Source organism: Lepisosteus oculatus, chromosome 20 (genome assembly GCF_040954835.1).
Source record: "Lepisosteus oculatus isolate fLepOcu1 chromosome 20, fLepOcu1.hap2, whole genome shotgun sequence".
Taxonomy (NCBI): domain Eukaryota; kingdom Metazoa; phylum Chordata; class Actinopteri; order Semionotiformes; family Lepisosteidae; genus Lepisosteus; species Lepisosteus oculatus.
The window spans coordinates 303,975-319,316 of NC_090715.1; the positions used below are offsets into that span (position 1 = coordinate 303,975).

The 15,342-nt window shown below is 38.3% G+C and overlaps 1 protein-coding gene across 4 annotated transcripts in view; it reads left to right on the forward strand.

Moving 5' to 3' along the window:
• fhod1 (formin homology 2 domain containing 1) overlaps window positions 1–15,342 on the forward strand; it is a 48,311-nt gene that overhangs the window by 11,795 nt on the left and 21,174 nt on the right. For all 4 annotated transcript variants that reach the window (XM_015368583.2, XM_015368584.2, XM_015368587.2 and 1 more), the window contains exons 4-10: window positions 7,004–7,071; window positions 8,379–8,484; window positions 8,858–8,952; window positions 9,528–9,639; window positions 12,994–13,088; window positions 13,567–13,710; window positions 14,615–15,012. In XM_015368583.2, the coding sequence (XP_015224069.2) occupies window positions 7,004–7,071; window positions 8,379–8,484; window positions 8,858–8,952; window positions 9,528–9,639; window positions 12,994–13,088; window positions 13,567–13,710; window positions 14,615–15,012 (1,018 nt within the window). The remainder of the gene's footprint in view (window positions 1–7,003; window positions 7,072–8,378; window positions 8,485–8,857; window positions 8,953–9,527; window positions 9,640–12,993; window positions 13,089–13,566; window positions 13,711–14,614; window positions 15,013–15,342) is intronic.

A 15,342-nucleotide genomic window follows, 5' to 3' on the forward strand; every position in this document is an offset into this window, starting at 1 on the left:
AATGATCAAGATGAGCTGAATGGACTCCATTCATTTACAATTTTTATCTTCTTTTTAATACTTTTGGATTTCATACTGTTTCTTCATTTAGTAACCCAATTTCAAAATACTTTAAATTGGCAAGTTGGGGAGATGAGTCTATAGAACTTTTAAAACATAGTTGAATATGGTGCTGTCCCATCATTTTGTTTTGCACTCTGGGAATATGTGTCATAGCAATATCTTGTATTGCTGAGTTGTGATAAAATCCAGATAAAATTGTAAAATTAGGGTCAGAGGGGGTGTATCCTGGAACGAGAGAATAAAGTCAAGTGCAAATACTAAGTCATTACAGCCATTAACTGTTTAGGACAGAGGCTGGATGAGTGCTGAGGGTAGCACCTGAGTTGACTTCACAGAGAGTTTACTGGAGAATTGTTGCACCAATATAGCCCTTCATGTTCAAGCTCACTGGCTCACCATCATGTTTAAACATGATTTCAGAACTTTAAAGGGTTTCTTTCTTCCCCATCACCTGCCATTAACCTGTAATGCCAGAAAAATAAAAACTGTACAAAGATATTTAAAATCCACAGTACTACTACAGTATAATATACAATGATATGCTTGAACTATCAATCCAATTAGATCTTTTTGTTTGTTATTTAGGAAGTTAAGCTCTGTGCTAAAGAAGAGTGTGTGTGTGTGTACTGTGAGAAATACACATAAAATATAAATTAAGTCTGTACAGTGGCAGGAACCAAAGATAGCAATGTCTTTGTTCTATCAGCATGAGGCAGCTTCTACAGCAGACTTGCCCACATGGCTGTCGCTGACTCTCACAGGCTTCCTTCCTCTTGCAAGAGCTCACGATGAAAGGGAAAGGAGCACAGGACTTGCATGACACTGGTCACGCTTAAAGGAGGCTTTTTCAAGACAGTCAATTCAGCAATTCAGTTTTTAAAATGTTTCAGATAAATTCATATTGTCATATAATAAAGGGCTGGGTGTGGTATGCATTTTTATAACTTCAATTTATACATTATAGATGCTGTATAAGAAGTAAATGTGTAAACTGAGAATTAAAAGGTTGATTAAAAAATATAGATGTGATGAAAATCCATTTTGTGTGAAATGGAATGCATCTTAGTACAGTGTGTTGCTAAAGTTATGCAAAGCAGTCAAAAAGCTCTGTAAACCAGAAAAGACTATAATAACGATAATGTAAAAGTATCTGCAATGATACCACTTTAGTGTGGTAAATACTGGAAAGGTAATATCAAGTATGAAGATCAAGTCTCAGCTGGTCAAATATAATTCATGTTTCAGTGGGAGTAGACGCAAAACTGACAGAGGTCCACAATACAGGTACTGTTTGTATTTAAGGTGGTCAAGACAGAAAGCCCAGACTATCCAAAAGTGGCATTGAGTTGTTCCAGGTATGTTCTGTACATGATAGGACAATGAATTAAAGCACTTGATGAATCTTCAGCCAGTATTTCTGGGCTGCTACACATCCATTGACATCTTTTATCAGTACTGTATCCTGTTCTAAAACTACTGTAACACTAATATCTGTACTGCCAGTGAAGCAGATACCAACCATACTGATGGATTATTGTATATTGCTAAGAAAACCAGCATTGAGATAACTGACATCACTGTAACCCTCTTCAAGTACAAATGTTTGCATGTGAGATGCAAATTTTAAGTACAGCAAACACTTTTGTGTGTGAGAAAAGTACAATTATTTATGAACAGTACCGTTTAATTCTAAATTTATTTTACTTTAACCATTCAAGCTTAACATTTGTAGGGATTTTCATAAAACTCAGGCATTTCAGCAGTTATTTTCAGTAGAGTTTTAATCCATTCCAAACATCTGACAACATTAACAAATCGGAGCTTCAATCAACAAGTTTTTCCATTCAGTTTTGTGTATATATGTACATGTGTACATCTAAGGTTCATTAGAAATAAAAGGAAGTGGTCTTTCTGCCATTTCATTTCTGTGCTGCTTTGTGAGGCTTTCTACAGATGCAGCCATTCAAAGTGAGCGGTACAGACACGTACCGCAGGTAAGATGACACGGGGTACCGCGGTGCGTGATTGGTTGACCGACAGGGGCACTCGTGGTCCGTTGGTCTGTCGTAGAAAGACTTACTGTAAATGTCTTTACTGTGCCCGTTGTAGATATTGAATTTTACCACTGAAGGGAAATCTTAGTAGCTGAGCATAAAAAGAATAGGAGCATACTGTAATGCGTGTGAAGGCCATAAACGATATTAATTTTGGAACTTAAACATACAGTATATGGCTGGTCTCGGTACTTTAAAGAAAACATACACACCAGTATTCCATTTCTCCCTAAACATTTTAAGCATCGAAGTCTTTAACTAACACGATACCGGAGTCAACAAGCATACTTTTAGAATTTGATTAAAAGGGAATATAATATGGAATCACGTATATCAAGAATTTAAAGACCAGACAATCGCAAACTCGTTTTCAATAAAATTATTGTATTCATTCAGCAGTTTGTGAGAGGGACATCCAGCAGGGAGAGACACACACACCGGTTTTCATTGACAAAATTTTTTTTCAATTCCTCTTGTCTAACAGGAATGTTTTGTTTGTGGACAGACTGTTAGACAAGAGGAAAAGACCGCCTCCTCCTACGAAGCATTTCGTTGATCCGATCACGAATTCTTTTCCAGTCGTACGCAGCAAGGGTTGAGAATCTCCGATTCACCATCGTACTAATGGTTTCCCGGAGATTGCAAGGCAAGGCACTTCTGCCTCTGGACCCATCGAAATTTACAGACGTGGTCCACCCCCAGTAAATTTCAAAAGTCACAAGATTTCGAAACACGAGGGCTGCGTAGCGGTCGGCTCTTGCTTTCCCGTCTATGCCGATGCACTGCAAGTACAACCCCCCCTCCATCTCCTGGGTGATGGGTAGCAGTTGGACATCTGGGAGAATTATTCGTCCCACTGGCATCTGTGAATTCCGCTGTGCTTCCTGGGGGGAGATAGCCGGCGGGGACAGCATGAACAGATTCCTGCGCGGTGGTGAACTGAGAGGCCGGGATGGAGTGTCCTGAGGCGGTGTGTGCTCTGCGGGGGGCAGAGCTTCCGCCAGGCATTGCAGCCTGCGCGGTGGGGAGAGGCACTTTTTGGGAGACAGCTGCTCAACTGTTTGACTGCTGGAACTTTACCCTCCCAGTCCTCCCCAGTAATGCATCGTAATGCTCCCGCTGCTGCCCAAATGTCTCCATACAGGTGCTGCTTCTACAGGTTGGCACCCTGGCCAGTGGCCGAGAGCAGAGACCCACGGCCTGTGGCAAAATAACATAATTCATGTAAGAAATAAAGTCACACAGTAGTATTCATCAGTCGCGGAACAGAAGTCAAAATAAACTTTTCTTTTTTTCCGTCTTACCGCTTTCTTTTTTACTGTCCTGGTGATAGATCGTTTCGCCCGTGCGGTGTTTTCTTGAAGAACAGGCTACGAAGAAATAATTATAATTGAATTTAAAATTCAAAACGGCAATAATACCTTGTAATATGCGCTGTAATCGCGTATTTCGCGTATTTCGCGAAGTCTGCTGTATTTGCTTACCCTTCGCTCTTTGGAAGCTGGGGCGGCAGAAGCACCCCGCCTCTTCCCGTAAAACGCCTTGGTCTCCATACTGTACTATGGTCGCTGTAGTGCAGGTTCGCAGTTTTTTTTTTTGTGATGGGAGCTCACCCAATCCCTTGGTGTCTTTTATGCGTCACACATACTGTATTTCAGCGCCATATATTTCATGGATATTATGGAATATAATGGATGGATATCTTAGTTATCTTTCTAGTTCACAGGTTTGCATGCATAATTTAATTTTGAAAGCCACTGAGACATCAGGTACTACTGTTGTATTTATGAAAAAGAAACAAAACAAAAAACATACTAACAACTGTGCCATCCTACTCCTTAGTTAATACATTTTATTATTCATAAACAGTTAACATTGTTAGCAACATATTTTGAATTATATTTAACCCTATTTTTTCTTTAGTTTTGTATTTAACTTATTATATGATAGTCAGACTTAATGTATATTTGAACAATGAAAATATATTTTTACAAGATTTTACATTAAGCACTTAAAATTAATATGGTTAATAGTAGTAAACTGTAACATGCTGTAACAAGATCGGTTAAACTGCGAAGAAAATGCTTTCAGAGAAAATGTTTCAGGTGTGAAGAACAGATCTCCAATGCAATTTCAACCAAACCTGTTCACACACACCCCGCCCCCACTACCATTAGAATATACACAAACATTTTAGCGTTTCACTCTGAGCAGAAGACCCTCACACCTGAAGAGTGCTGGCTGTGACGAATTAAACCGGTTTTACAGGTTTCAATCACAGACCATGTGACATGGGACTCAGTAAACTACAGTAACACCGTATTTGATAACGCTATAAAAACGCTATAAAATAATGTGACTTGGCACAGAACAAGTTTACAACACAGTACAAAAATAAATGCTGACCATGACTTTAGAAGCATAAATTGCCTTACACTCAATTTAAACACAAGCTGTCTTTAGCCCCCCAAGCTGGTTCATACAGAAATGTAGAGATCCAGGCTCAGAACACACAGCTTCATTAGCGAATACATATGCAGGACAACTAGAGAAGACGTTTTACAGAGGATGGATTTTTAGAAACATCCCATCAGACATCCCATCATATTCACAACGTGAAATCTAGAAAATAGTATTACGTAACCAAAATCCGCAATATGGAAACAGAACCTGTGTAATTGTTGATAGATGATGTACTCGTAACATTTTTTCAAGACGAACTACAACATTTAAAATATGACTCGTATGTACTTGATATCTCTAATCAATCCACGGGTCCCAGCACAAAACGAAAGTAAAACGCATACCGTTTCGGGCTTCTTATTATTTGCTCAAAAGTAATTTGACCGTATGAAATGCATAATATAAACCTAGAAACATATACGTGAGCAGTACTTAAGCACTGTAGTATTGGAGTTAAGACATACCTCTCAAATACTGTAAATCAAGTTAAAAATATCTCAAGACCGATTCTGGTCGTAATGAAACCATCCAAGGGAGTTTTTATGTCCGTTGCAGTTCTTTTGCAACATGAATATAATTATATCGTTATTAATTTCTTGAGATACGCGATTCCATATTATATTCCCTTTTAATCGAATTCTAAAAGTATGCTTGTTGACTCCGGTATCACGTTAGTTAAAGACTTCGAAGCTTACAATGTTTAGGGAGAAATGGAATACCGGTGTGTATTTTTTTCTTTAAAGTACCGAGACCAGCCATATACTGTATGTTTATGTTAAGATTTCCCTTCAGTGGTAAAATTAGATATGAATATTCAATACTTAAACGGGCACAGTTAAGACATTAAATATACTTATACATATTGTATACAGTACAGTTTGCATACGGTAATATGTTTATGTTACGCGATTAAAAAATAAATAAATAAAACTGGAAGGTCCAGTACCACCATTATGTTTATATGGTTGTTTTTGTTGGTTGGTTGTTATTATGGTTATTAATAATACGATCTATAGTTGAAATCTGAGCCTAAATAAAAAGAAAAAGCAAGTGATTAGGTTTATGAGCAATCTAATTACTTATTCGTTTAAAACGCTATATAAAATAAAGTTTATTATTAATTTGCTGGACAGAGCGGTGAACATTATTATGCATAAGACAAAGATAACGATCCTGATCAGTTTAGAAATCTGTGTACGCTGTAAGGTTTTTACTTCTTAAACTTTTAAAATACACGTTTTGAATAGAAAGAAATCCTCTTCCCGGTACAGTATGTATAGCAAACCAGCACGTCTTTTTTCTCCAATCAGAGGGGTGTCAGATGGTGTCAGCCAAACACCATTCTGCGTTGGGTAGCAACGGGTGACTGTTCTCAGGCGGAAGATGTAAACAGCTTAATGTTCGTGTTAAATATTTTTTTTAAATTCAATTAAACGGGCACAGTTAAGACATTAAATATACATATACATACTGTATACAGTACAGTTTGCATACGGTAATATGTTTATGTTACGCGATATAAATAAATAAATAAAAATGAAAAGTCCAGCACGAGCTGGATTCGAACACACAACCTGCCAGTTGGTAGTCACGCACCTAGACCAGTAGGCTACAAGACAGCTCGCATGATCAGGCAGGCGAAACAGCCCTACACAGCCCTGTCGCAGTACACGGATATAATCATACCGTTATTAAATTCTTTAGATACACGATTCCATATAATATTCCCTTTCAATCAAATTCTAAAAGTATGCTTGTTGACTCCGGTATCACGTTAGTTAAAGACTTCGAAGCTTACAATGTTTAGGGAGAAATGGAATACCGGTGTGTATTTTTCCTTGTGATATTTTAAGCTCTAGTTGAATGATAGGTGTCACATTTTAAATCATTTTCGTAGCTAGAAATTATGAAACGCCCTGTTAAAAGCAAGGAAGTTTTTATGCCCGTTGAATTAAAACAAAATGCCTGACAAAGTATGGCTTGGACAGATTCCAAGTGCTTGTACAAATGTGCTAAAGAAATTATACTTTGAGTATACAGCTTGTCCAAAGTCATCCATTATTAATACTATTAGTAATATCTTCAGTAAAGGCTTTGATGCATAAATATTTCTGATAAAGGTAGGTTGTGTACTTTTGTCCAACTGAGCAATCTTGCTTTCATAAAATATACCAACATTTTAATGACTGATGATTAACATGCTGTAATACACAGTTCAAAATCAAAGGCTCAAATGCTGTACATGAGAGGTTAAGCTCCCCCTGGCGGTTTTACAAGGCGACGCCGGATAGTTAGTCACGTGACACACGTGAACTGCGTGATACCGCGACACGCCCACCGGGGTATGCCGCAAAATACCTCACCCATTTTGAATGGCTGCATCTGTAGCAATTAAACATTTTTCCTTCTCTTTTTTTTTTTAGAAAAATTATACAACTCTCAAGGACCAGAGCTGAGGAGGTCCCTCTTCTCTCTGAAACAGTTATTTCAGGTAAGAAAATGAGTTCTATAAAACAATTCTCTTCTGTATAAAATGTCTCGATCAAACTATTATCTGGGAATTTGGTTATCTACATTTCACACTCCATACAACTCTACAACATAGATTTAGATACCCACCACGATATGCAAGATATATAATTATCTCTCTTGGATTTTTAATGTCTCAATTTTCTTTTATTAACCTATACCTTATATTCATAGTCAAGCTAGGAAGTGAAGTGATATATGATCTATTAATTGATAATTTAATGCACCCTAGCTTTTTTCATAAACTGACCTATCAGAATTATTTAATCATGACGGGTGTTGTATCTGAGGTGGGTTGTGGTACAGCTTCTGAATTGAAAAACCTTAATGATAGAGAATTTGTCACTCACAAATTCTGAACATTTTAGTTATACCCCCTCTTAAAAATGCTCATGATATCTAACATTTAACATTTAACATTCAGTACAAAATTATAAATTAATGGATAAAATCCTTAGCAATGAATAATTTGCTAATAATTTGTTGAAGTTAATACCTTTCTAATAGCTCTACACAACAAAATAAATATATCGCTTTATTTTGGGGCCCTCTTGTTGGTACTAGTGATGGGCTGTCTCGTTCCTGTGCATTGCGGTGTTTGTGTGCGGTAATCTTTTGGATAAATCTTTGTCAGTGTCAATCTGCTCAGTGGAGGTGAAAGCTTTGATACGAAATATGAAATTTTCATCTTTGGTTTGATTTTGAGAAAGGGACTTCTTTAAAGGCAAACAAAAGTGTTGATTTTGAACATCTTAAACTGTACCACAATAATCCTAAATACTGCTTTGTTCTATCAAAGTACTGATAATAAGTTAGTGAAAATACTGTTGAGTTCTACTGTAACTACCAATCGTATGCCAATAGTGTTTTCCCTTCCTATTGAATAATGTTCTTTGATTTAACAATGTTTTGTAGTGCTGCCTCAACTGACTTGAACTTTGTTGTAATAACCTCAGATGGCTACAGAAGGAGTAAATTAAAAAGTAATTCTATGCTGCAAATGTCTCACTGTAGTCAACATTGAGACTGGTTTTGTCAGCCTTGGCAGGGAGGGTGAATAGCAGCAAATAGTACAGCCTTGCAGGTGTGGGCTTTTGAGAACAGTGCCAACAGGAAGGGCTGCTTCTCATGCTCAGTTGAGCCCTGGTTGGAAACTATGAAACACATTTATGCTTGTCTGTGGATATTGTTATCTGGAATGCTTTCTGATGTCATATGAAAAACAAAACAAAATGTTTTATTAAACACTAATGACAGTCTCTCATCTAGGATGACAAAGACTTGGTGCCAGAGTTTGTCAGCTCTGAGGGGTTAACCTGCTTCATTAAAGTTGGTACTGAGGCAGACCACAACTACCAAAACTACATTCTGAGAGGTATGGGCTTCCAAGTACTCTGTGCAGGTGTGGGACAATCCAGGACAGTGTCCCTGGAGAATAAACTGATTTTTTTGTTATATTATTTCAATATCCCCTTGTTAGCATAAATAAGGGAACATCTTGAGATAAAGCCTGTTTTCTCTATGTGCTTTACAGAGGAAACTAATCCATAGTGGAAATGTGTTGCTTATCATTCAAATTCCAAACATTTATTGAAGCATTTACAATAAAGAGAGTGTAATGCTTGATTAAAAGATTGTTGTTCATTAAGTAAAAAAAGCTGCTGATTAATAAGTCTTCAACAGACTAAATAAAATAATCCTTTTTTATGTATCTTATGTATTTTTAAGTATCTTTTGTGTCTCGACAGCTCTCAGTCAGATAATGCTCTTCGTTGATGGAATGAATGGAATTATAAACCATAATGAAACTGTCCAGTGGCTTTACACACTTACGGGTAGTGTGGTGAGTATACTGAAGCCACTGACCATGCACAGTGGCACTAAAGTGACTGCATACACAGTTTCATCCCCTGAAATCAGAAGGGAATCGAGTGGAATGACATTAGAGCTGTGCAGTGGTAGACCTGTATTAAAAATGAAAAACTAGGACAATGGTGGCAGTGAATGAGGGTTTGTACTGGGTCATGTTATGATTGTGATATATTGTGATTTCCTGGTAGATACATAGTAGATGGCAATGTAGTTTCATGTTTTTCTTATGTTTTGCGTTTGATTGAAAGTAATCTGATGGATTAAAAAAACAACTATTTTTGTTTGTTCTTTGATATCCTACAATGTGCAAACATTTATTAAGACTACGCTATTCAATTGTACAGAGGGGGTCCCTTGGCTGTGCAAATAATGTTTTAGAAATTGCCAAAGTCTGTCTATTTTTAGCTTGGGACTAAGTTGATGTGGTTTGTGTTGAGTGTTTAATGACCCCTGCTGGAAAGCGAGTGTTATTGTCTTTCCATTTATACTGGAAGTCTTGAAAACACTGGATTATTCAGATATTGCTCTATTTCTCTCTTTTATCAGTCTCGCCTGGTGGTGAAAACTGCTCTCAAGCTTCTGATTGTATTTGTGGAATACAAAGAGTCCAATGCCCAGCTTTTCATTCAGGCTGTCAATACTGCAGACAGCAGTGGAGGTAAGCCCCACTCAATGCTGTGTGATACCAGCTGATAGAGGATCAGCCAAACAGAAATCCTTCTCTTAGGGTTTTTCATGTTGGAAAAATACTTTAGATTTAAAATATTCTGCATCCTATAATGTATGGTTTTGACGTTACCTAAAAAATGTTGCTTTATAAGGACTATACAGCTATGCTATACTGGCAGTTGAAGAAGGCCAAGATATGTCCCCAGATCCTCACTAACTTTTACAGATGCACTACAGAAAGCATACTGACAGGTTACATCACTGTGTGGTATTGCAAATGCAGTATTGCTGACTGCAAAGCCCTATAGCGGGTGGTGAAATCTGCCCAGTCCATTACTGGGGTTGCTCTCCCATCCATCCAGGACATTTACAGTATGACAGATGGTGCTTGAGAAAAGCTCTAAGCATCATCAAAGACTTCCCACACCCCAGTTACAGACTGTTTGACCCTCTATCATCTGGAAAATGGTACCGGAGCATCTGGGCCCGGACTGCCAGACTCGGTGACAGTTTTTACCCTCGCACTATCAAACTATTAAACTCCCAGCCTCTCTCGTCCACAATCTGAACCCTTGCTGTGCCTTCTCTCTTTATCAAAACTCAAACACACATTGAAATCTACCTCTACCTCACGTCAAGAAGTTCACTCCCCATAATTTTCAATCCTTTATTTCAATCTGTTGATGTACAGTATGATTTTGCATGTACAGTATGATTATTGTTGGTTTAATAATAATAAAAATAATTGCTTACATAGCGCTTTTCGTGACACTCCACTCAAAGCGCTTTACAGGTAATTGGGATTTCCTTCTACCACCAATGTGCAGCATCCACCTGGATGATGCGACAGCAGCCATAGTGTGCTAGAATGCTCACCACACACCAGCTATCAGTGGGGAGGAGAGCAGAGTAATGAAGCCAATTCATGGATGGGGATTATTAGGAGGCTATGATTGGTAAGGGCCAATGGGAAATTTTTGGCCAGGACACCAGGATTACACCCCTACTCTTTTCGAGAAACACCTTGGGATTTTTAATGACCACAGAGAGTCAGGACCTCGGTTTTACGTCTCATCCGAAGGACGGCGCCCGTTTACAGTATAGTGTCACCATCACTATACTGGGGCATTAGGACCAACATGGACCGCAGGGTGAGCGCCCCCTGCTGGCCCCACTAACACCTCTTCCAGCAGCAACCTTAGTTTTTCCCTGGATGTCAGTACCCAGGTACTGACCAGGCTCACACCTGCTTAGCTTCAGTGGGTTGCCAGTTGTGAGTTGCACGGTGATATGGCTGCTAACATATGGTGTAACTAAATGCTATTTAGCTAGCTCCCAGACGGTAAGTAGTACAAAAAACAACAATACAATTGTATAAGAAAGAAAGACAGACAGAGACAACAATGTGCAAAACAACAACAGAGTAGGGGTGTAACCCCGGCGTCCTGGCCAAAAATTTCCCATTGGCCCTTACCAATCATGGCCTCCTAATAATCCCCATCTATGAATTGGCTTCATTACTCTGCTCTCCTCCCCACTGATAGCTGGTGTGTTGCACATTACCTGTGTCCTGTTGTTGTTTTGCACATTGCCTGTTTAAAATAGCATTTCGTTATACCATATGTATATATGTATGTCCGGGCACTATCCGGACATGTGGGGAGGAGAATAGGATGGTTTGGTCAGAACAGATGCATCTACCTGGCCTGATGTGCCTGACCTCTGAGAGCCTAGTAAGTAAGTACAATGATTTTGAAGTCTGCCCTGTACCTGTCAGGAAGCCGGTGAAGAGAGCTAAATATGGGTGTTATATGGTCGTACTTTCTGCTCCTAGTAACAATTCTAGCTGCTGCATTCTGAATTCTCTGATAGTAGGGCATTGCAGTAGTCTAACCTACTGTATACAAGAGCATGTATTAATTTCTCTGTGTCTTGAGTGGAGAGAAACAGCCTTAGTTTTGCAATATTTCTGAACTGTAGAAAGTATGTTTTCAATATTGTTTTAACATGAGAGTTAAACAAGAGCCTTGTGTATAATATGATGCCTAGGTTACATTCTGGGTCTTTGAGGCAATTTTTTAAATCCTCTGAGTTAAGTGCTGAAGTTATAGTAGTCCTATCAGTATTGTTGCCTCCAAACAACAGAACCAACAGAGTTGAGAAACAAAGTTTTCACACATCCAAGTCTTTACATCATTAATGCATTTAACTAAAGTGATAATCGAAGAGTTTGTCACTAGGTGTAAACAAAATGTATATTTGAGTGTCATCAGCATATGAATGAAAGTTAATATTATGTTTTCGTATTATCCTACCTAGCGGCAGCATGTAGAGAGAGAACAATATTGGTCCAGGCACTGATCCCTGTGGTACCCCAAATTGAACTGGTGACATTGACGAAGTGGTACAATTATTAGATATTTGAGCATAATGAAAACGATTTAGTTAAATATAGTAGAAGTAAACCACTTAAGGATGGTTCCACATAAGCATACCTCAAACTCAGCTATTGTCTTAAATAGGTAGAGAGGGTTATTTGTATTGATTTCCATAAGTTCAGAATAGTAAGCTGAATGAGCTCTATATAGGACTTTCTTATGTTGTTGTAGGCTATCAGTCCATGCCGACTTGAATACTTGCAAACCGGTAGACCTCCATTTTGCACTCTACTTTATGGAACTCCTGTTTAAGGGATCATGCGTGATCATTATACCATGGAGAGTATCTAGTGGTTGTGACTATCTTAGTCTTTAATGGGGCAATTTCATCAACGGCCTGTCTGACCACTGTATTATAGTTATGTGTGATTTCGTGAACATAATTACTGTAGATGAAGCTAGCATTGTTCATATCCACATAATGCATTCCTTTTTTTTACATAAGCACAGAGAATTCTTTCCAATAAATTAAAATGGATTTCTGCTACCAGGCAGAAATTTTGTTCTTGTTGAACAGCTGCACACCTCACTTAATCTAATATCTGTTTGTGCATATACAGTTTTAAGTATCTGAATAACTTGGTTATTTTAACTCAAATGTATGTACAGTTAATACCACTTCCCTAACTGTTTTGTTGGAGATCTTGCATATGAAGTGTATGATGTTTTGATGCTTATTTTAACAGAATTGTATTTTTTAGATTGCTTCTATCTAAAATCTATATATACTAAAAATCTTAAAACACTTTGTGTTTTAAGACATGTTATTCTGGAACGTGAAATCCAAGAGCAAGCTGGGGTATGCAAAAAGATGAATTCCTAATGCAAGAAATTGTATATGGCTAATAAAGTGATCTTATCTTATTTTGTACCTCACTTGATATAAGATCATATGTGTTTTCCAGATGCCAAGCCTTGGTCCTACTTGATGGAGATCTTGGAGGAGAAGAATGGAGCAGACAGCGAGCTTCTTGTGTTCACAATGTCCCTCATCAACAAGGTACTCTCAGTGTTTAGTTTTAGTTGTTGTCTTTACAAGAGGGCAAACAACACAGATTTTCTCCTGTTGAGAAATCCTGCAGTTAAAAACAGTTGTTTACTGTATTGAAGAGTGCGGTGCAGTGATGTAACTTGCTTCTTCCCAGTGATTTCCTGGTCCACAGATTGGCCTGACCCTTACTTTCTATCCACTGTTTTTTAAATGTTTTAACTAGGGTTTGGATAGTGTCACTTAATGTCACTTTTACTAAAACAGTTTATTATAAGCATGGTACTGTAATTGATCTTATAACGCATAAATGTACGTTTTCATCAGTGGTTATAGGATAGGTTTATGAAAATTTGAATGTTTAGCCAGTTTTTCCAGCTTTACAAAAATCATGTGTAGTTTTAAATTAGACATTGATCAACGTGGTTCTACCTCCACAAATGACTCTACACAACTCTTATTATCCCTCTCTCCTGTGGTCTTGTGTTAGATCTTAGCAGCCCTCCCAGATCAAGACTCTTTCTATGATGTTACGGACTGTCTGGAACAGCAGGGCATGGAGAGAATCATGCAGAAGCACATCAACAGCAAAGGCACAGACCCAGACTTAAAAAACCAATTTGCTATATATGAGGTAGGACTCAGTGTCTGCTCTAATTTGACTGTTATACTTTTACAACCAACTGAGTTACTGAGGTTTTAGACAGTATACATACATAATTATGTGTATGATAACATACAGTTTAATTGGCGCTATTCCATACACACTATTTGCCATAATCCTATTAGATATTTTTGTAAATGAGGTTGACAGATTTTGTAACAGATCTCATTCTTTTATTCATGAGGGCTGATTGGCATTAATGTTGTTGATTTTGCATTAAAACTGATGTCAGCAGTTTTTTACAAATAATGTTTAGACACCTGAATTCCTCTGCTAGTTGATGTTTGTTTCAAAGTACTTCATTTTATGAAGTATATGGAATGGTAGTCTGTTCTCTTGTGTGATTAGATGAATGGAAAAGAGATTTCCTTGGTTGTTGGTGTCAGGTTGTTCACTATGGGTAAGTCAGCGGTTTGCTGTGTGACCATGGCCATGAGTCAGAGCAGGATACTGTGCATAACCATGGTGATGAGTCGGAAACATTTGCTTTGTCACCATGGTGATGCATCACAGCAGTTTTTTCAGACACAAATAAGCTCATTATAATAATGTCTAATATATTTTACTTTGTCATTTTAGGGCACTGTACAGTATGTATGTGATCATATAGTAACTGAAGCACGCATTACTGTGTGGTACACTGATACATGAAAGAGTGCTGTTTTTTTTAGAAATGTCCTTTCTCAGAGTGTTAATATTGCAGAGACATTATTATTAATTTCCATTGATTCATTATTTTAAGCCATCCTTTTTGTGTAGTTAATGTGTATTTTCTTTTTGGTGAACAACTGACTTGTTAGGCAGAGTCTCCTGAATTCAAAGTGTCTACAAACTGATGTGCTTGTCTGAAAGTGTGTGTGTTCTGGGTGCTCAGAATGCCCTGCGGTATGAGGACGGCGAGCTGGATGAAGCTTCTCCACACATACGAAAGGACCGGCGAAAACTGGCCCCAAGTGCGGAGGAGGGCCGGAAGAGCCGAAGGGCATCTGGCCAGAACTTGCCAGAGCTGTTGGCAGCTCCCAGCAGCCCCACCTCCTCTGATTTTTGCAGCCCAGCCACCAAGAGGCCAAGCCCTGACCAGACATGTGCCCTGATTGTGCCTCCGTCCTTCAAACACCCCAAGCACACAGCCACCACAGAGGGGACCCACAGCCCTAACAGTGCCTTAGACTCTGAATCCCAGAGCTTTTCCCCTGTGCTGTGCCCAGTGTCTGGCAATGGGATTGCAACATCTTCCCCAGACACAGAACTGCTGAGTCCACACCCTGGCCCGTAAGTACTTACACTTCAATGCTGCATTCACTGCAGAAAAATCCTCTTCTTTAATCACAGAAAGGCCAAACATATGCAATAGTGTTTAATTCTTATTTATATATTTTTATTAATATATTTACTTTTTTTCTCTTAAGCAAAATGTTTTCTCAGAGTATTCCAAAAGGCTTTTGTCATTTTTGTTTTAATAGCTGAAGCCGTGGAACAAATTACATTTTCCTTCCTTAAACTTTTACACAATGGCATGAAGATCTAGAATAGCTGTCACTTCTTGTTAAACTATCACATTCATCACAATAACGTCACAATAGTCACAATCAGATATTTTTG